The 23,006-nt window shown below is 33.3% G+C and overlaps 1 protein-coding gene across 2 annotated transcripts in view; it reads left to right on the top strand.

The window, feature by feature from the left end:
• The window catches only part of LOC149420011 (D-beta-hydroxybutyrate dehydrogenase, mitochondrial), a 168,854-nt gene extending 149,351 nt beyond the window's left edge, over positions 1-19,503 (top strand). For both annotated transcript variants that reach the window (XM_089637128.1, XM_089637129.1), the window contains exons 5-6: positions 15,792-16,150; positions 19,200-19,503. In XM_089637128.1, the coding sequence (XP_089493254.1) occupies positions 15,792-16,150; positions 19,200-19,358 (518 nt within the window). In that variant the 3' untranslated portion in view covers positions 19,359-19,503. The remainder of the gene's footprint in view (positions 1-15,791; positions 16,151-19,199) is intronic.
• The last annotated feature ends 3,503 nt before the right edge of the window (positions 19,504-23,006 follow it).

Genomic DNA, 23,006 nt, shown 5'->3' with positions numbered 1-23,006 from the left:
GTGACTTTTGGGATGTTATTGATCTGAAAAATCTGTTACGCTGTTAATATCACGGACATAAAGTTAGGGGGTCTTTTAAATATTATTTTTTTCAGTTGTTCATTACGTTGTTCTGCGAAATTACCATTAAATTTCTATTATTATTTCATCGCGGGCTGGTTATCTCACAGTACTTTGTAATAACAAAACTCGAATAGTAGAACTTGAATATTAACTTTGAAATGTGAAGAATCGTTCACATTATATGAAACGATCCTTCCTTGGTCTGTGAAAATACAAAATATCACAAATTAATTTTAATTTTCGTACTACTTATCATTTCTCCATGTATTATCCTGTTTTTCTGCGCTATGTTCCGTAATGACTTCCTGTTAACTATTTACTTATAAAATTTCAGAAACGATGATTATTAATCTAAGCGTCGGCGTCTTTATTACTGAGTTTAAGGCCTTACTGATATTCGAAAGAGAGTAAAATGTTCCACAAAGATTTAGATTTCGCAAAATGAACACATTTTCAGTCTCAAAATACGCGTTTGCCTGCTGTAGCTTATGATGTAATCATATTTCACAGAACTTTAGTGTAGAAGTCTACAAAGGCTTTTCATGTCAAGCTTTCACACGTAAATTACCTCATTCTGGTTTTTAAAACTGAATTTTTTTCTATTTCTTTTTACGTAGACATTTTTCAACATTTTATTTTTTATTAAATGAGCGTTTTGGGTGTGTTTTTTTTTCTTTCGCATTTTGAAGAGCTTAAAAGGAAACTTTAACGTAATCTGTGGGTCTCTTAATCATCAACTCCTTGTTTGATGGCGATATAAGTGATACCATATAAAGACACCACCAAGTGGTAATGAAGCAGATGGGAAAGAGGAAGGTTTGGTATCTTCTGGTATTAGAGATCTGACTGATGTAGATATCCTTCATCGGATGACAAAAAAATGTTTCAATAGTTGATTTGAATTGCAATTTTACTATGCATAAAAAGGAAAATTCTCAAATCCTTGGTCACATCACGGAATACATTTTTTTTAATTGAAATTATAAAGCAATGTTACTTATTATTGTGTTACATTTTTTTACATTAACCCCCACAGGAGCCCCTTGGGAAAATAATTTCTCTCAGGGCCTATGTCTTCTTTTGGGATGCAGTGCGAGGTCTTTTTTAAGGAAAGGTATGTTGGGTTGGGTTGGGTTGTGTGTCCGGGAGTGAAAGACATGAATATTTCCCTCCCACTACAGCGCAAGACGATGGGTCGAGGAGACCAGTTGGAGAGGTCAAAGGGTCTCCCCAAACCAGCCTCTCCAGATCTGGCACACCACGCAGCTGGTGGGCAGGCGCATCCTGAACACATCTCACTAAAAAATGCAACATAAGTTGTTTTTTTTAATTTGGAATAACTTTTGTATATTTTTTATTAGTACTATCAGATAAATAGTTAAATAGCTTTGGGCCTAGAGATTCGTAATGGTGCTATGCAGCTGTCATAGTGCATCAGATACAAATATATTATTCACAGATGTTCTAGGTTTTACACTTCGCGGACAGTTCGGATTCTTTAATAACTTTAAGGTTAAACGGGACATTCGTTAAAATCTACGTGTTCATAGATGGGGTTCATTTAATTATTTTATTAAAACACGCTTTTTGCAAGTTATGCTTTACAATATTAAGACGATATTTTTGTTTGTGTCCGTACTTACGCAATATTTATATGAATAAATACTTTTGTCCGTATAAAAATTAACATTCATATTGCGTATGTACGGCCGCAGACAAATAATTCGTCGTAATTAATATTGTGTAGCATAACTTTAATAAAATAATTAAATCACCGCCATCTAACGAACGTTGCGTTTAACCTTGATAATCATTTTTTGTGTTATTACTATCGAATGCAGGTTTTATTTATTTATTGCATCTCACTATACATAAAACACTTTTTTTCACATAAAAATCAACCTCACTAGGACTACGCCTGTACCGAGGTTAACAATTTACATTTGAGTGAAGCAAACATAAGAGTAATCAAAAACATAAAGTAATTCTACATACAAACACAAAATATTTCAAAATTAAAGAAAAAATAAGTAATAGATGTGTTATCAGATTGGTAATTTGACAGTATATTGTAAGAATATTTGTACTATAACTAATCATTTTTCAAAAGAAGAAGCAAAGTAGATTACTCTTTTAAATGATTCCACGTACAATTAATTGCACCTTACTGCAACACCGACTGTACAAGAGCAAAGTTAACCATAAACAAAGAGAGGTAACTGATGGAATACATGGCAGAAGAAGATTTAGCACCTTCCGAGATTAACATGACCATTAACGATTGTAATAACGTTCAATAGAAGAGTGACGTTAACTATTGCTGTACCCTTGCAATTATTAAATTATCTATACCATTCATACCCATCATTACGGAGACAATGCTTGATAATATTGACTTCATTACAAGCAGTTTTAAGTCATTAGCACAGCCATTAGCCTTTTCCGCGGCGCTTTCGTAATTTTATCAATTCCACTTCGCTCGGCACTACTTTATCACATCATTCTCTAATAAACCCGCAGCCAATTAAGTCAACCGCTATTCGCATGAAATTATGCATGAAATCTGTCTTTATGCGGCCTCCGTGAGTTCTTGGCGACGATAATGCATATATAAGCGAGTTTCGCTACTCAGAGAACAGCTTACGCTATTTTAATCGTTCGAAAAGGGGAGCTGAAGTAAGGAAAACTATTTTCATACAAAGTTCCAGTCAAAATTCATCACTGTCTGGAGACAAAGGACTGACTTTAATCAGAAATTTGTCGTTGAACAGAAAGAATTTACTATACTTTGAACTTTAAAATTAGCGTGGAATATAATAATATTTACTGTACACGTAATATTCATATTTATTTATTCGTAACAAACAAACAGATTACATAATATAAAGATATCTGTGTATAAAAGTACAAACACATAACGTTAAATAAGGTTTAGCAAAAAAAGATTCATAGACAGGCATAAAACTAATTAAAATGAAAAGGGTGAGTAAGTGGAATATGGGATATGGATAGGAGATATTACCGATGCATTATATACTAATGCGATAATTTATGACCGTATAATTATAAAGTTTATTGCTAAAAATATCTGCATTATGAAATATTTTCTTATATTGCGCACATGTACAGGGAATATATATAAGGTATGTTTATAAATATCATAACTTGGTTATTTCATTTTTAATAACGGACACCTCTTTCGATGATCCTGTATAATAACGCGCAATTGAATGGAAGTAGAGTCTTTGACGCCCAAGGATGACTTGGTATGATCAAGTCAATCAAACATTTCAATTGTGTCTTGTCAAGACACACTACAAAGTATAGCAGAAAGCTATAAATGAATAGTGTGTAAGGCATTGACTAAATTAGACTAGACACGGCATATTCATTTAAAAATAACCCCAACACAATTTTGGTTTGGTTCACGTGCACATTTATGAAAAGGCCCACGCATTGTTTCGCAATGCAAAATGGGCACTGTGCATTGCGTTTTACCTTTTGTTGGTCTAGAGTTTACTTATTTTGCTTCTCAGCTATGCTGGGCAGGTTAATTTTTTCAATCACAAAAATAACCCAGTTCCAATATTTAAATTTGAATTATGTCCATATTACAACACCTCTGACAACAAATTCTCCATGGTTTCGCTTACGAGTTTGAACGCTTGTACAAGGAGTTTAAACAGAGTTGGGTTGTTAAGTTCATCTCCATATTTGTGACGTACGCTACGTGGTGTTATTTTTAAAATGAATTTAACTAGACAGGGCTAGTCTAGTATAATACATCAATGGTGTAAGGTCTATCCACTGTGCTTATCTCTGCGGAAAATGACATTATGACTAGTTAATATTGTAACTTATAACATTAACAGAGATATACTGAAAATATTGTGCGGAGTGTAAGGTTAGCTTGGGGATTAATTACTTTAAATGTGTATTTAGGGAGTTGTGCAATGTGATCTCCTTACTAGGAGAACTTTTGCCTCGAATTCGTTCGTTTATATTAAAACTACTAATTAAATTTTATTAGAACAGTTTTTAATAACGTTTGAAGGTTGTATCCATTAGTATAATGTTAATCATTGGAGAAAGGGATAATACTAACAAAAAGTCACCAAAAGTAAAAACGGTAACGGTCGCAACGGGGAATCGAATTCAGGATCTCTGTCTTACCGGGACAACGTCTCAATCCACCCAGTCGGTAGTATTAAAAGTGATTATCAACCTAATTGCATAGTTTGGTCTATGATCCGAAAATTTCGATCCTCCTTCAGTTCACCATCTCCTCGAGCGTCCCATTCTAAATGGATAGATGAATTCTTGGACAAAATTGCCCCCCTTTCTGTTCCTAACTTAGATGAAATAACGCCCATCTATAATACTCCCATGTCTAATCATTGGCTAGACTCTCCATTCACCTTAATTGAGCTAAAAAATGGTTTATCAACAGTCAAGGACTCATCTCCAGGCAGAGATGGTATACCTTACAGCATAATCAAAAATAGTAATGATAATGTTCTAAACCACTTCTTAAGCATCTTAAATAAAATCTTCCAGACTGGTATAATGCCTGATGACTGGAGTTCTCAAATAATCATCCCTATTTTAAAAACAAACAAATCTCCAAATTTTGGATCCAACTACAGGCCAATCGCTCTTTCATCCACCCTAAGTAAACTTTATGAAAAATTAATTAAAAACCGATTAGAATTTTTTGTCGAGAGTAAACAGCTTCTCTCTCCATCTCAATTTGGATTTAGGAAAAAAAATCCACTCAGGATAACCTTGCCATCATCAGCACTGATATTAATTTATCAATTTCTAAACAGGAAGTTTGTCTTGCCGTCTTTATAGATATAGAAGGCGCCTTTGACAATGTTTCCATCCCAATCCTGAAAAAAAAACTTCTAGGCCTTGGCCTTCCCCCCATGTTTGTCCAATCAATTATTAATCTATTTCTAGATAGAAAAATTTTCATTGAACTTCCAGATATTTCTCCTCAAAGTAGGTCTATTTGGAAGGGTTTACCACAAGGCGATGTATTGTCCCCCTTACTGTATAATATATACACATATGATATGCATGTCACTATTCCCCCACAAATAAAAATTATCGAGTTCGCAGATGACATAGCTTTCTTCTTATCATCCAAAATCATCCCTCTTGCCGTCAAATATCTTAACGAAGCCATGAATGCCCTTTGCACATGGCTCACGTTACATGGTCTTGAACTTTCAATCCAAAAGACTCAGTGTGTCACCTTCTCAAACCGCCATAAAAACCCCCCCGTTCAAATTTTATTTAAAAATTCTCCAATCTCCAACGCTTCTGAAGTAAAATTTTTGGGAGTAACATTTGATAGGAAACTTAAATGGTCTTCCCATATTAATAATTTAGTTACTAAATGCGAAAAAAATTTAAATATCATCAGATCATTATCTGGCGTTTGGTGGGGAGCTCACCCTACTTGCATTAAGTTGCTTTACAATGCACTTATTCGAAGCCATCTCGACTATGCCTGCCCACTTTTTAGTACTGCCTCAAAAAATGTACTTAACAAAGTAGACAAAATTCAATCTAAATCTTTGCGAATAATAACTGGAGCGATGCAATCGTCACCCATCAATTCCCTTCAAGTAGAATGTTCTGATCCTCCTCTTTATTTAAGGCGTCAACTATTTGCTGACAAATTTGTTCTTAAATGTTTAAATTCTAAATGTCATCAGGTTATCCCCAGCGTCTCGTTGTTCATTGACTCAAACCATTCATCTACAATCAGAGCTTCAACTAAACCTATTCCTGACATCTGTTAAAATTTTAAGTCTCTCTCAGAGCTCCACATCATCCAAAATGATCTACTTCCCTTATACAAACTAAAATATAGTCACGTCACCCTATCCCCAACAATATTAGAAGGGATCGGAATCTTTAAAAGTCATTCCAATCTCCCGGCCCGAACTGTCAATAATATGTTCAATGACATTATTTTATCTAAATGGCCCAACTTTTCTCTTTTATTTACTGATGGATCCAAATCTCCCGACTCTCCTAACTGTGGTATAGGTATTAACGTTTACCACAATAATTCTAACTAGCAGTTAAAAACCCGCTCCGCGGGTTTTTTTCTGCTAGGCCCTGCGGGCGGCTCTTGCTTGGGCTTCGCCCATTTTAAGTGATATTAACAACAGTTACATTTAATAGATAGATATTAGAACATTCACAGAGAGAGGGTGAGTATATATATTGTTAAAACACGGAACAGGAAGGAGTTAATTAATAATAACATTCTAAATTTACGCATAATAAGAATGACAGTTGTTTGAATAAATGAAATTTTACGTATTTGTGATGGATTATTTCAAATGAAACACTATTATTGACTACATGTCTACAACTGATATTAACTGTTATCGTACCTAATATAATTAGCTCATAGGAGACTTGCAGTGCTTAAATATGTGTTACAACCGTCAATGTCTATAAGTTGAATCAATATCGTTTAGTTTGTCACAATTAAAGACAGTTTTAACAAAGTTGACTTAAATAATAGATTATTACATATTGATTAATTGTACCCGTGTTTATGAATAAAAGGAGGGTAATTGTGCGATGACATTAGCAGTCGGTTTAATTAAAAGGTGTTAATTTTACTCCAACTGGTGGTAATTCTTTACCTACAACTGTTACTGTATCTAATAAAGTTTAAAGCTAGATTATATATACACCTTCATCAGGAGAGTAAAAATCTATATATAAAGGTAGATTATTACAATATAGCGCCCCTGAGGTGATATCTCACAAAAGCGGCGCTATGCAAATTGTCCAATAAATAAATAAATATAATGTTTACATTTTATTGTGTATACACCGAAGTCAAAAATTAAATATAGATTGCAATTGGGAAAGAAGAAGTGGAAGGAGGGGGGAGGAGTAAGAGTAGGCTGGGTTTATAATAATTAGGAATTACAATATCGTTAGACGGGAAAGACCAGTTGAGTGGGAAAATATTTAAAAGAGAGTTTATAAAAAAATTCTTGTTAATTATATCTGCTTTTATATTAATATGTTTCCTCATTTCTAAAATTTAAAAATTATTTATAGTGAAGTATTTTAAGACCTGAAAAAAACAAATAGCATATAACCATAAAACAATATATTCATAAGACAAATAGCATTTAATAACGGTTATTCTAATAAATTGATAGTTGAAATACTAAATAAAAAAATTAAACACATTCTCTTCAAACGGTCTTTCTAAAGATAGAAATAAACAATGGCGTAGAATTCTGTTTGTGGATAACGATACTTCTAAAATTATATATATATATAAACAATCCTGGTACCATTCAACTGGCGTTTTACACTAATAACAATGAAGAAATATATTCTTAATAATAATAATAATGACAAAAAAAACAGGAGTTTAAAAACTCAATTGAGATGATTGTAATTTCTTTTACAAAGGTAGAACCAATAGAAACTTTGAAGTCAGAACTAAAGAATATCGCAGGGCTATAAATGGAAATAGTGAATCTGAGTTAATCTTTTAAATAATGATCACACTTTCGATAAAAATTCAGGTCTTAAAATACTTCACTCAGGATATAAAGCATCGCAAATAAATAATTTTGCAATTTTAGAAATTAGAAAACATGCCAATATAAAATCAGATATAATTAATAAGAACAAAAAATATAAAAAATAATGATAAATGCCATTACAAAGTGATAAGCTTCCAGAAGAAATCTTCTTATAAAACGCTTGTTAATGGTAAGTAGTCAAGTATTGTTAGCTGCATATTTAAATATTCGCGCCAGGCATTTGGTTCGTTTTTAAACCGCCAGAGGTGCGCTCTGTCGGCCATCTTGAAGAAACGCGTGAATTTTTATAAACGTCAAACATAATCACGTAACTGTGGAGAATTTTCATTGTAATGTAATTAATCCAATGGATTATGAACTTTCTAAAACATATTTTCTTCGATATTATCCAAAAATTATATGAGCAGAAACGATGCTTATGAAGAAATCTCGTATTATTATGAGGCGATCCTATTTTAGTATGGAATTGTGTCTTAATATTCAAGTTACCCGAAACAGACAATTTAAATTTGACCAATCAGAGGGCCTACACCGTCCAGACGCTGGGACAATAATACTATCAGATGATAGAATATTTCATTCAATTTCAAATCAATTTTCAATATTTTCAGCTGAGTGCATTGCAATAATAGAATCTCTCAAATATATAATCAAAAATAATTTTGAACATTCCCTCGTTCTCTCTGACTCTCTCAGTTCCCTCCAAAAACTTAAATCCAGTCCTCTTCTTCATCCTGATGATCATTTTGTATGCCTTATTCGAGTGATGATAGCATCCATTCACAGATTTGGTAAATCTGTAACTCTGATTTGGATTCCTGGACATGTTGGTATCATGGGTAATGATATTGCGGATGCCTTGGCAAAACAAGGAGCGTCCAACCCTGTTGTTACCCTCGTAAACCACATTCCCTTATCTGACATTTTTTTCATCATCAAAGAAAGATCCCGCAATGTTTGGTCAGAGTATTGGCACATTGCTAGTCAATCCAAGGGAGCCTGCTATGCCTCAATACAAAGGACTATACCATCAAAACCGTGGTTTCAGCAATTCCCTCATTTTTCCAAAAAAGAAATTTCTTCACTCATTCGAATGAGGATCGGTCATTGTTCCGTTCCTTCCCATCTTTTTAAAATTCACGTCCTTGACTCCCCAGATTGTACATTCTGTGGTCTAGAAGTGGGAACTTTAGATCACATATTTTTTGGCTGTCCCTCTCTAAACAAATATCCTCTCTTCTATCAAGCCTTAACTAAAATTGCCTCCCCTCCATTCAACATTTCATCTCTTTTAAGTCTGAACTCGACTCCAATTTTCATTATAATTTTGAAATTTGCCTATTTAAATAAAATTAATATTTAAATTCACCTTTCAATACACCTTTCTCAATAATTTTAAATGATGGCCAAGAACACCCTTGAAGGGTGAAAGCCAGAAATAATGGAAAAAAAAAAAAAAAAAACCTAATTGCATCTAATTACGCTGTCTGGCATAAGAATTATTTCAGAACTGGTTGTATTACATATTCATTAACTACCTAATTGCATATAATTACGCTGTCTGGCATAAGAATTATTTCAGACCTGGTTGTATTACATAGTCATTAACCACCTAATTGCATCTAATTACGCTGTCTGGCATAAGAATTATTTCAGACCTGGTTGTATTACATAGTCATTAACCAACTAATTGCATCTAATTACGCTGTCTGGCATAAGAATTATTTCAGACCTGGTTTTATTACATAGTCATTAACCACCTAATTGCATCTAATTACGCTGTCTGGCATAAGAATTATTTCAGACCTGGTTGTATTACATAGTCATTAATTACCTAATTGCATCTAATTACGCTGTCTGGCGTGAGAAAAATTTCAGATTCCATAGACATTAAGAAAAACTTGAGAGCCATTCGATAGACGACATAATTATGCTGCAATACAAATACAACCAATCAGACATACTTACTAACCACTAGAAAACATGAAGTTTGGCGGTATCATTGATGTATGTACTGCCTCCATTTATAGAAGCGTAATGCATAACAGTACTTTTCCGAATCCTATACACTAGTAACGTAGGTAATATAGCTTTAGTGATTTGTGTTATTCCTCTTTCGCGTGGTGGGGGAGTCAGAGGGGGACATCTTGTTCTGCGACCCAGTCTCGGGCGTCACCCTTTAGACCTCATCGATTCCTCTGGGGAATGAATGGAGCATTCGTTCGCATGTTCGGCGGTCTGCACGGTACCGCATTCACACATCACACTGTTTAGTAATATTTTGTTATTTTATGTTACACGTTTTAAAAAGAATGTTAATAATATTTATTTTTTCAGCTTTATAAGAACCCAGCTGGGCGTAAAATGAAACAAATAAATTAATTTCTTGGTATTTTTGTCTGGGATGTGAAGACTTGCCAATGTAAGTGAAAGTAATAATAATAAAAAGAAAGTATGTATGATTATGAGAGATGATGCGGAGAAGTGTAGATAAAGAATGTGTGTAGAGAGATAATGCTGAGAATTGTAGAAATAAGAATGTGTGTAGAGAGATGGTGCAGAGAAGTTTAGATAAAGAATGTGGGAAGAGAGATTATGCGGAGAAGCGTAGATAAAGAATAAGTGTAGAGAGATGGTTCAAAGAAATTTAGCTAAAGAGTCTGTGTAGAGAAATGATGCGGAGAAGTGTAGATAAAGAATTTGTATGGAGAGTTGATGCAGATAAGTGTAGATAAAGAATGTGTGTAGAGAGATAATGCAAAAAATGTAGATAAAGAATATGTGTAGAGAGATGATGCGGAGAACTGTAGATAAATAATTTATGTACAGAGATGATGCGGAGAAGTGTAGATAAAATATTAAATAATATTATATTTTATGTTTACAAACAAATTAAAATAAAAGACTTAATTAAAATAAAATAAAAATGAAGACTTGATTCCGGAGAGTCAAAACCCGAATAAATATTTCCGGAATATTTTACTTCCTGAAAAGGAAGTTCCCAGTAGTCTCAATCCGGATTGTGATTTAAATTAAGGTCATTAATAACCTACCCACTCTTGAAACAATCGTTGTTTTTTTTTCTGATTATGAATTTTTTCCCCATTTTGTGATCGTGGTTCATACCAAAAGAAATTGAAAAAAATATTTTATCGGTGTACTGATTTCTCTGGACTGTGGTTTTCAAAGGGTCGTCATTTGGGATTTCAATATAAGGATTTCAGTTATTGGGATTTCGGCCTCCAATACATTTTCCAGTACCCCAAAAAGTTTTCCGTTGGATAATTTTTTTTTTGTATTTCAATTTCAACCAACAGTAAACTCAGTTTAAACGACTGTGTACTTTATCAAAAGTATTATTTATTATAATTATAATAATCGAGTATTTTGTCAGAAACTCCAGTAGATGTATAACATATCGGAAAATAAAACTTGACAAATCATCCAAAGAACTTTTAAGAAAGTGGCAACTTAATGGTGTCAATTTTCATTTAATGAGTACTTCGATGCTCCATAACTAACTAGACCCTGCGCAGAAATGATAAGTTCGCTAAATTAAATCAAAGGTTTGAAACGCAGTACATTGTGAGACTTTTCTACGAAGGATCTGAATATTGTGAGATCTAAGTAAAAATGAGTGAGGTGGGTAAATTATAAAAGATTTTTTAACGTGTCTAACTAAATAGTGAAGTTAACAACTTTTGGAAACAAGCCCGAACTTTTGTTTACCCGATTTGGGTTTTGTAGTTTTTACGCAGGCAGCAATTTGCGCACCATTATAAAAAAATAATAGTATTTCGTAAGCAGTTTTTATTTCGAGAACTGAATACTGATATTACAATGCGATCAGTGACGGCTCGTGACTGTTGGTTGTTTGGGTGTACTAGAGTGCTAATATGACATAAAATGGCATTATTAGTGTTTTTGTAGCTGAAAACTTCTTCTTTTTTTCTTGGCCAAACTGAAATTTCCTGAAAATCGTAAAAAAAAAATTTTATTTTCGAAAAAAAAATTGTTTTGGACAACATAAAAACTAAGTGAATTTTTCAAACTTAGCACTATATCACACTGAAAAGTCACCAGCCGCCACTAAATGCGAGTTGCTTGTATACTTTCAGATTAGTTTATTAAAAAATCACAAAAAGGAGAGGAGGGTTTTGAAACTTGGTTTTTTACCTTTTGCTGATTGGCTGGTATATTGAATGTCTATGGTTTCATTATCCTATATTGCAGATAAGACTGAAAGATATGCTCGATATCGCCCTGGTGAAAGACCACAATTAAGAATCGAAACTTTGCTTAAAATGACTTTATCCATGCTTGGTGACCAGATCTAAATACCATACCATCTCCCTTCAGCCCCTCAACACACCCCAATTAGAGATGCCATAGTCCCATAGGCTCTGGGCCGGTGGTACTTTTAAGACTTTCATGAATCTGTTCCAGATAAAAACTTATTTTAATATTTAGTTAAGATCAACGAACTTTATAGTTAAAGTGAATGTAGGTATATACCAGCATCATGTCGTATTTTTCAATCTTACCACTAGCTCCCTGAAAAGTTACGGACCGCCACTGGTATGTATGTGTACCTTAATGTTGAAAGCCTAATATAATTGGTAAGTAAGTAAATAAAAATATGCCTAAGCGATTGTTGGTCCAAATTTCGATTACGTTAATAAAACACCACGGGGATAAAATTGGTACTCTACTCGCCGATAGATTGGAAAAGGCCTCGGGAAATTATTGAGCCAGGCATTCTGTATGGGCTTGGTTTAATTATTTTCAAGATGAAAATTCACGAAACCTTTTCATCACGACCATGCCCGTATATTATACGGGTAGGTTCTACAGGTAGGGGTACCTGTAGTACCTACCCCTGGTTTATTTAGCCTGAAAAATAAATATTGATCGTGACCCACGCAGCCTTCGAGTGCCTTCCAAACTGCCTTTTTCAATCTCTCGCTGTATTCTAGAAGCGATTTCATTTCCCAATAAACTGAAAAATACAAAGCGACGAATCTTTAAGTGTTTTTTATAGGACCTTTTGTAAGAAATACGTCATAATGTGTTAACAAATCGGAATTATTTTACAACCAGCCGTTGGATTGAAGCTTGACTCTTACACAAATAACAATTATTGTTGTCTTAGCAATGAAGCAGAAATATTTTTGTCAGAATTAACATCAAATTGTGAGCTCTGGCGTTTGTAGTATTCACATAGAAAAATTATTCACATATTTCAGTTCCTAACATAATTTCCAATACGCGCTATGAAGCTATGTATAAAATTAATAAGGACATATTTGTATCCACTTAAAAAAATAACATGAAATTGTATTGAAACTCGGGAGGCAGAGTAGTTTTTTAAGCAATGTTTTCTCTAATGCTTCGTATACATCTGCGAGCCGAACTGCTGAACTGAACCTCAACTTAGAACTTACTCTAGTACTTTAGTACTAGAAAATAGGTTTTTGTAATGTAATTTACCATTTTGTGGTACATCAACTCCATTACTTAAATTGATGTACACATGAATGTACGTATTTGCATACTGGCCTCTTTCTTCCTTCCATATCTTGCAAATGCTAGTTGATAAGCCTCACACACAATGAAAAAAATATATATGAAACTTGATAGTAACTAATAGTTACTCATAATACCGCGGTCTCCATGCTTCTACTCTAAGGATGGGTTTTTTCATAGAATTTGAACAATTCATCAAATTTCAACGTTCATTTATATGAAAGTCCTATTCAAGTTCTGTTAATATGTCATTATATAACTCGACAGAACTGAAATAATAAATGAACTTCAAAAGGACTTTCACAGAACTTGACAATTAAGTTTGAAATTTGAAGAATTGTTCTCCGACACAACTCGCTTCTAGGACGATCAAGAGTAAAGGGCGATTTTGGGTCGATAGGCGTACTATGTGCATTTACTTTATTATGATGGTTTATGATTCCGAACTTTATTGTTGAGATCGATAAAGTGGACGTTTGATGAAATTTATAGGTCTCCGTTTCATAAAATTTCAGAAAAAAAATTCTGATCTGACTTTCAAGACGATAAAAATCAAATGGTTTGTCGGTTTATCTTTAGGCCTAGTGAAGTGTTCTCCTGCAACACTTATTTGTGCGCGATATAATTGATGTGAGAGGTTGAAAATCTCTCGACTAACATATAAGCAAGTACGAAGTCATTAGATATCGCTCAATTTGCTCATAGACCGTTAATTCAAAACTTTCCTCGGCATATGTCGCCAGCGATTCGTTTTCAATTTGTCGAAAAAATAACCCTCCTGCTGATTCACTATTACTTCGTACAAAAAGGTTAGCGAGTTCTGAAAAGATGGCGAGACCAAGAGGTTACGATCCGTTTTATTCGTATTTCAAAGAAACTTGACACGTCGTTTACAAAATGTCTAATTTCCGTACACTTCAAGAAGTTGATTTCATCAAATCCCATGTTAATTTCACAAAAAATATTCGCAATCAAATTCATCTTGAACAATTGTTGTATTTCTAACTTCGACCTCCATGGCAGAGCGGAAATCTATAAGCCTTGTAGAGACAAAAAGTAATTAGTTTTTGGGATTTCTTATTAAGAAGAAAAAACACAAGTGTTCACCTTATTCTATAGTGAAGGTATATTTTTCAGAAAAGATAAACAAGCGAAATTGTGCTCTTTTTTTATTTTCTTCACTTCTGCTGAAACTGATTTTTTCTTAAATGGAGTACATTACTCTGAGGCGTATAAAGCCGCGTACTCACCTGCTGGCTATATGGTGACCGTTATCGTTGCAAACACGGTAACCAGGCTTCTAGTACGGATGCGATGTCTACACCATCATAACTGTAACGGCGAGCCGGCTTATCCGCTGTGTTCGTTTTAAGCTTCAGTATGTCGGACGAGGTGTCAATCGCTTGTGTAATGTACAAAAAATAAAAATAATAAAAAATAAATATTTTTTTACGGACTCTGCACGAAAATGACAAACATTTGTGACGACAGTGGAGTTATAGAATGTCCGCGGAAAGAATTGATTTATTTTTTTTTTAAATTATAAGATCAGTTTATATAAATAAAAGCCAAAAAACTACTTCATTAATTTATTGTCCCATACTTAAATTTTAAGTACCACTTAAATTATTATTATTACATACTTAAATTATTTAAGTTAAGAGAGTGAAATGTTAATTTCTTTTAACTTAATAAATATTTTTTTTAAATACACGTGGTTGTCCAAAAAACGTTACAACTTACACGGAATTGACTTTTATTTAAATAACATAACAGACACTATGTACACAAGTCCAAATAACCATTATGGTAAATATTTCATTAACATTGTTGTACCATAAGTGTAATATTATAAAATTATAGTAAGATTATTATTTGCATTTTTTTAAATATGTTGTACCATATGAAACGTCTTTGTAGGCAACCCTGTATTGTGATTCTGTCATCTGACTCTTGAAAATGACATAGTTAAATTGTCTCAGTTGGACACGACGAACAATACGCGGCAGGTCTGTATGCTACGGCCTTAACGATTGATTCGCGACCTAATACGACCGCCGTCGGCTCATGTGACACGTACACACACACTTACACCATGATTTTCCATAACGGTAACGTTTACGGTTACGGTTACGGTTACAGCTCGCAGGTGGTACGCGCCTCTAGTCGAAAGGTCTCATACAATTTGGCGACATGGATTTTCTTTCAAATCGTTAGGTATGGAGCAGAATGGAATTTTCTTTGTTTCTTACTGAAAGATCCTCAGTATACACTATTTCACATAATTATCTTGAAAACGGTTTTATTTTAGTAAAGTACTGAAAAATCAATCATCTTCTTCTTTCGTAAGGTGGGGGGGTCAGATATTCCTATCGGAGTTTAGGCCCTCATGCGTAACCCTGTGGACCTCGTCAATCCCACCAGGGAATGAAAGGAGCGGGCATTCATTGACCATGTGTTCGGTGCACCGCATTCACACATCGCCGTCTTTTTAAGCCCCACCATTTCCTTCAAGGACCCACCTATGCATCAAGTGTCACTACTGCTGTGCGAGCACCTCATCCAATTGATGGTACAAATCAATGAAATTTTCGTTTGCAGGCCCCACCCGAGTGATCCAAGTAATGCTTCCTCTGATCCGCCGCGCCAAGGGCCGCATCATCAACGTGTCCTCCGGCCTTGCGAGGGTATCCTCGCCCGTCCGAGGCGTGCATTGCGCATTGCTTGCCGGCATCGAGGGCATGTCCAACTGCCTGCGCCAAGAGCTACGTCCGCGCGGAGTGGATGTGGTGGTCGTGGCTCCCGGAGAGTACACCACCGGCAACGCTTGGCTGTCTGAGGACTCACTGCTGACCCAGGCTAAGGAGATGTGGAACCTGCTCAGCGAGGAGCAGAAGGGAGCCTACGGAGAGGACTACTTTGAGACCACAATCAGATCGTTGGAGAAATACACTAAAGACGTGAGTATAATTTGTTCCACTATGGGACGGTATTTTAGTTGCCTTTTAATAGCGTTTTTTTTAGAAACACAACCAAAATATTTACAACATTTGCGTCAAAATAAAATATGTTGTAATTAACAAGCATGCAAATATCTCCAACATGTTAGCAAAAATCACGAAAGATTAATGTTTCTACTAAAACTCGGTACGTGCAATAAAAGGAAAGTAAAAACGGGTTGTTTTATTACTACACTTCATTCAATTTTACATTTAAAATTCAAGTTCTGTTATTATTTTATCGTGGGCCGGTTGATTATGTACATACAATAAAATCACTTGAATACAACTTTCACACAACTTAACTTTGAACAAGCGGAGAAGTTACAATTTGAAGGCAAAACAAAGTCACAACAAAACAGTTCGATGATTTTATTTGCTTAATTTTTTATATGAAAAGAGTAATTTATTTGAATATTTTTTTCATTGTGAAAAATACAAAAAAATCAACAGCTTTGGCTTTTTGTAACGAGTTTTTAAATTAATTAATGGATTTTGAGAATATGTCAGTGTTGCGATGTTGACTTATTTGAACAATTTCAATCTTGACGTGCTTGGTATAAAAAAATATAGAACATGAAATATAATTTGATTTAAAATTCTAAAAACATTTATTGCAAAAAATAACCAAAAAATACAAAAGGGTAAAGGTATAGGCATTCCATTACGAATATACTGTTTTAAAATAGATACCGTGTGTGATAATCGTAACTATCAACTGATAAGGGCATGTCGAAATGTCCAAAGTGTTTTATCTTAATGACGGATCTCTGACCCTCCTAGGGATGGATGTAGAAAAGAAGATACCGATAACAGTTTCAGTGAGATTTTGAAGCAAATATATGTTTAATCACTAACTTAATCCTTAGAGCTGTAATTAAAACCTGAAACGGGATCTTTCCTTTGTTCTAAGTTACTAAGAAGATAATGTTGTAAGTTAAGAAAACTTCTTACCCAAATTCCGGTGAATCACAGACTTAAATAATAAGCGAACGGAACAATACAATTTAGACAAAGGCCTAAATATTCCGATATCGGCAGTTTTAATTTCGTCTTCGGTACAATAGCCCGATGTTAATAACGTTTGCCCTCACACCATCGAATTCGCCATCCGTTTAAAGGGCATTGAAACAGAAATGATGATTTATATTGTTGTCTAGGTCTAATTAACTGCAGGATATCAATACTGTATTTCTGAATGAACGCTTCCTCTGGTTCCGAAATCGAGATCAAATATCTCGAGAAGTGAATTCAAACTCCTCGAGAATTTCTCAGGTGTAATTGCTCGACAAAAGCTTTCCGGGAAAATTCTCGAAGACAGGTTAGAATATCTAGAAGACGACTGGCTGCACTGTACAACTAAATACCCTAAGTAAATTTCAAGCATTTCTTTAGTTAGATTACCATACAGTAAATATTAAAAATGTAGATAAACTTCCACTTTCTATTTAAGTCTTCCAATTTTTATCATATTTATATATTTAATTCATATATTTTCACAAAACTTTATACCAAATAACTAATGATTAACTAATGTTTATAAGACGAGGTTTTTATGCATAGAACAAAGGATAACAAATTATTATAAGCATTAATTACTCGCCTGAAATATCCATACAAATTCTGCTTATTATATTTTTTTCACCTGTAAACAACAAAATTTATTTTTGTAGGAAAAGCTTCGAAAATTTCCCACTAGATAATGTCGAGATATATTATTACTACATTATTTGTTGGTGAAATATTTTGACTTTTCAAATATGATTATTTTTTCATGATAAAGTAATGTGTATAAGACAAGGTTTTTATGCATATCACAAAGGATAACAAATTATTATAAGCATTAATTACTCGCCTGAAATATATCTACAAATTGAAAATATCTCCCGAGTAAAAATAAATGCCTTGGTTTAATTCCCGTCAAAAAGGAAAAGAAAATTATACGGTGCTACCGATGTTTTCCGTCGGAGTTTTTGTATTTAAATTTTATGAAACAAAATAAATGATTGATTTTGACAGGTTCATTAAAAGCTCAAACGACAGTAAATTAGGAGAGAATATTTATGTAAGAGAACGATTAGGAATAGTTTAGTGATTTGAGTAATGTGTTGGGGAAATGATTTATTAAAGGGTGTTATTTGAGGAGAATAAATAGGGATTTACCATAGAAGAAAGAAGAAAGCTAAAAGTATTTTCCCGCGAAATTCAAATGGAAACAAATGTATCAATGACTTAGTAGTTTTTGGTTCTAGACCATTTAGTACACGATCTGCCTATACACTTACCTGAAACTGTATATCGCCATTCCATTTGAATTTCGTAATCATGATGAAACACAGTTTTGTATGGAAATATAAATGTGTTGAGGCTGTGGTCGAGGATAAGGCTCTCTACTAGCAAGTCGAAGGTCACGGGTTCGAATCCTGAGAATAACCGTGTACCATTGATGTATTCCGTGTACCTATTGCAAATTCAATGTTGCTTGCTGTTTTCGTGTATTTCTGTGATTTTTATTTCTTCTAGTTTGATATTACAACATTCAATGTTAATTCCATATATATGCATGGCTAAGCTGTAGAACTAGGGAGAGAATTTTTATTTTTATTTTAACTTAAGGATGGTTATATTTTTGCTGTTTGGAAAAAAAAATTAAATATTTAAAAATATATATGACCTTAACTCCCATTATTTTGGTCTGGTTGGGTTAGGTTAGGTTAGATTAGGTGAGATAGGGTTTAATCCATCCTTTTTATTAGTTACTACAATATCATAAAAGATTTAGAGTTTTTACTTTTTTTTCAAATCTACATAACATAAAAGAAAATAAGCATATTTTCGTTTCGCATTTCTCAAATGCATTTGATGCTACGATCTTGAATATTAAATAATTGATGCTTGAAATGAACACCTTCTGCTACGTAGATTAAAAAATTACAGAGAAAAAGCTGCCAAACATCAGAGCTTCCCAGATAAGAACGGTGAACATTGTAGACGTTTTTTATGTTTCCAGGAAGCCGACCTCGCACCGGTGACCAAGGCTCTGGCGGATGCTGTGACGCGCTCCTTCCCTCTCCCCCGCTACACTCCCGTCACCCGCAAGGAGAAACTGCAGTCTTTCATCGCCAACCACTTCCCGCAGTCTTGCTACGACATGCTGTTCGCTGAATAAGATGACGCCACCCTGAACAGAGCGGGAGAACAACAAACATCTTCAAAAATACTTGTATATATTTACTATTTAGACACACTCCGATACTTCGTTTAAACTGACCGAAATTGACCGGTCAGTGGCTGAGTTGGCATCGCGTTTTTTTATCCATTTTCCGCTTAATATGGTTTCCAAATATTGTCAGGTTATTCGTAACCCGGGAAATTTTCTCATAAAAAAATTTAAAAACTAATTTACTGAAAGAAAAAATATTGAAATTACCTGGAACGGAAAATAATACAGTTAAATAGCAATTTCATTCAAAATTTTTCCCTGATAATTTTCCGACTAGTTTGTGGCCATATATTCCTAGTATCAAGGTGAAATTTAACGGTAGGTACTCACAAATATAACGAAATTGGAACAAAAAGCTAAAAATATAATTAAAAGAGAATCGTTTGCTGTAGAAATGCATTATTCAATTTTCGAAATTTTTTGTTAAGCTTATTTGAAACGAAGTATCTATTGTTTTTCGTAACTGTGCACCCTATTAAGAGTGAGTTCAAAAAGTAAATATTTACGAAAATACTAAAAGTTTTACACAATCGCAATCATTTGATAAAATCTCTACATCACCTCATCTTATGGTATGAGACAAATCTGCAATGTCCCATTAATGTCTTTATAAAATAATAAAACATTATGTTCTATGAATTGCGGTGGTGTAATAATAGTCAAAATACTTTAAATAATACTATATATTTTCTCGAGTAGCAGGAGATGAAGAAGAGATATTGGACAAACGTTTACCCTCTTTTATAGTCCTTGATCCACTTTCTCATGCTGTCTATATTATACTAAACGACAGTCGCACAGTGTACTACTCATGTATTTCTATGAATATCTTTAAAATGTTTATATTGTGTTTATTGTTGGTGAACACCGTTATTTCACGGATTTGTAAACATTTTTATTTTATTGAACATATCCTAAGCTTTTCAAGATTATTCTGTGTAACATTTAGATAAATATCAAAGGAACAGAAACCATTAAATATTGTCACTATATGGATACAAATAGGCACGAATCTTGTAAATTCTATAAAGTTTTGAAGTATTTTATTGTTCGCTTCATCGTATCTTCCTCATAGCAAATGATATCATCAATATATATCATACATCATCTTCATTCTAAGAGTTACAATTCTTTGCTTGTGATTTAAACCACAAGGTCAGTAATTCTTTAAAATTTACTTCTTCAAAGTTTGCAAAATTACTTTGTAGCGTCATTTTAATTTTATGAAAATGAAATACTTTGTATAAACCACTTTTAATTAATAATAATCTACATGTTTCAAAGCCAGTGGATTCACCGTCGGTATTATGAAAATTAACTTGTTAATTTAAAATAATTAATTTAGTTAGTTTTCAAAATTCTGACGAAGAAGCCATTGACTTTGAAACATGCAGATAAGTAGTATTAACTAATTAAAATTGTTGTATCCAAAGTATTTAATTTTCATAAAATCTTTAAAATTTTTATTTAATTTATTAAATTCCATGTCGAACCTTGATTGCGCAACACTAAGGACGGGTTGTTTCGGAGAATCTGAACAATTCATCAAATTTCAACGTTCATTTTCAAGTTCTGTGAAAGGTTTTTTCAAGTTCTGTTTTTATTTCAATTTTTTCAAGCAACTAACCTACAATGATATAAAAACAGAACTTGAATAAATCTTTCACAAAACCCGAAAATGAACGTTGAAATTTGATGAATTGTTCAAATTCTCCGAAACAACCCGTCTTAAGTCTGGCATAAACAATCCTAGATTAATCCAGTGCTTTTTAAATGGCATAAATTTGTCAAAAACACAACATAATTATGTGTTATTTTCAGCGTGTGAATAAAAAGTCGCTCTCCTAGCTAACTCTATGTAAATTTATTTATAAGCCTCTGTATTATAATGTTATTTCAGGGCTCAAAACGTTATTAATGACATTCTGACCTTTTGGTCGAAGCGGTTACCCACGTAAAATCCCATATTCTGGATCGGTTTATATTCTCGTTGAAATTTTCGAGGGTGCGCATGAATAATGGATGTGTGTGTTTATCTCGCGCGATGTTATCATTTATGTTAATCTTATACCCAAACAACATAATATATCTCAAAGTCGACAAACTTCTGGCCGCCCTTATCGCTACCAACTAAAAGCGTTCGCTAAATACAAAACTTTTCACCGAACTAGATATAGTTTAAATCACATCCGGAAAAAAAAATCTTTTTTTTTATTCACAGAATGTTTACAATTGATTTTTCTTCAAGACGAAATAAAGGAAGAAGAAAACAACACATCGTATCCGGAAACTAGTGGTACAGGCAGGAAACTGGTAAATCTACATCACAGAGAATCAAAAAAACTTTTTTTTTGATCTGAGCATTTTTTTATTTTTTACTTTTGTTTTCGGCAACTATTAGAGTTGATTTTACTTCATGTTGACGTATTTTAAAATACAATAAACATCTGATAGCAACCGAGAGGTGATCGACTTTTTTCAAATTTGACTTAAAAAATTCCACCTTCGGACTGGATAATTTACTCTCGAAAACGAAAGCTTAAACTAAAAAACACGTTAAACCAAAAAGTTGAGTCGAAATGTCATGTAGATTCAGCAGTTCCCCACTTGCACCATTAGTTTCCGGACGCCATATATTAGTGATTTGATAATAAGTGTAAAGTATTGTAATTTTTTTCGTTTTTAGCTTTAACCCGCATTTTATACCTTTGTATAGCTCTTCGAAAACACCATTCTGTCACTATTTCAAATAGATTAAGTAACATTATTAATTAATGCTAGTCTTTTGTTTACTGTTATTATACCTACAGAATCATTTTGCTCAAAAATATATACGTAAAGCATACCTTCATCTACACAGGTATGTTTTTTTATTGTTACCAGATTGGCATTAAATTGACTGGCTCAAGCTGTAATATTTGCTGGAGTACTAAAATAAATTTTGTGAAAATCCTTATATCATAGTTCGCTTTTTCATGCTTTCATTTTCGTAGGTGTCTAAGTATGAGTGTTAGATAAAAAAAAATAATAGGAACAAACGAATTATCATCATTTGAAGTTCTGTGAGTTTCAAATAAATTTTATTTTGTCTTAGGTTATCTACAAACTTAACTTGTTCTCAGTCTAGATATTTATTAACGAAATGTTTCTTAATTTAGTTATTTTATATTCAAAGAAAAGCATTTTCGGAAATTTTAATATTTTTTAATTACCATATTTGTTATTTGACACCCTCATAATAGTAAAATTTATCTCGCTATTGCCTGTCATATTTTCAAAAAAATATATATTTTCATTTTCCAATAAAATAATACGAATAGACTTTCGATCATTTCGATCATTTTGATTATTTTTTACTGCATAAAACCAACAGAAAAAAATATTGTAGTCTGTATTAATTGTACGTACTGCATTTCTTTTAATATTTTTGTTAATTATTGTCCTTTAAGATGAAATAAAAATATTAAAAAACAAACATTTTTAATTTTAACTACAAATGTCCTTTTTAAATGTATTTATTATAGCGTTTAAAAAGAATATTCTCCCAAAAATGAGACCTACGATCACTATCTTACATACTGTTTATTTATAATA

The sequence above is a fragment of the Hesperophylax consimilis genome, chromosome 11, assembly GCF_061612785.1.
Source record: "Hesperophylax consimilis isolate HC1 chromosome 11, BYU_Hcon_1.0, whole genome shotgun sequence".
NCBI lineage: Eukaryota > Metazoa > Arthropoda > Insecta > Trichoptera > Limnephilidae > Hesperophylax > Hesperophylax consimilis.
Note: the sequence above shows the minus strand (reverse complement) of the source record. Positions and strands in the feature narration are given on the sequence as shown.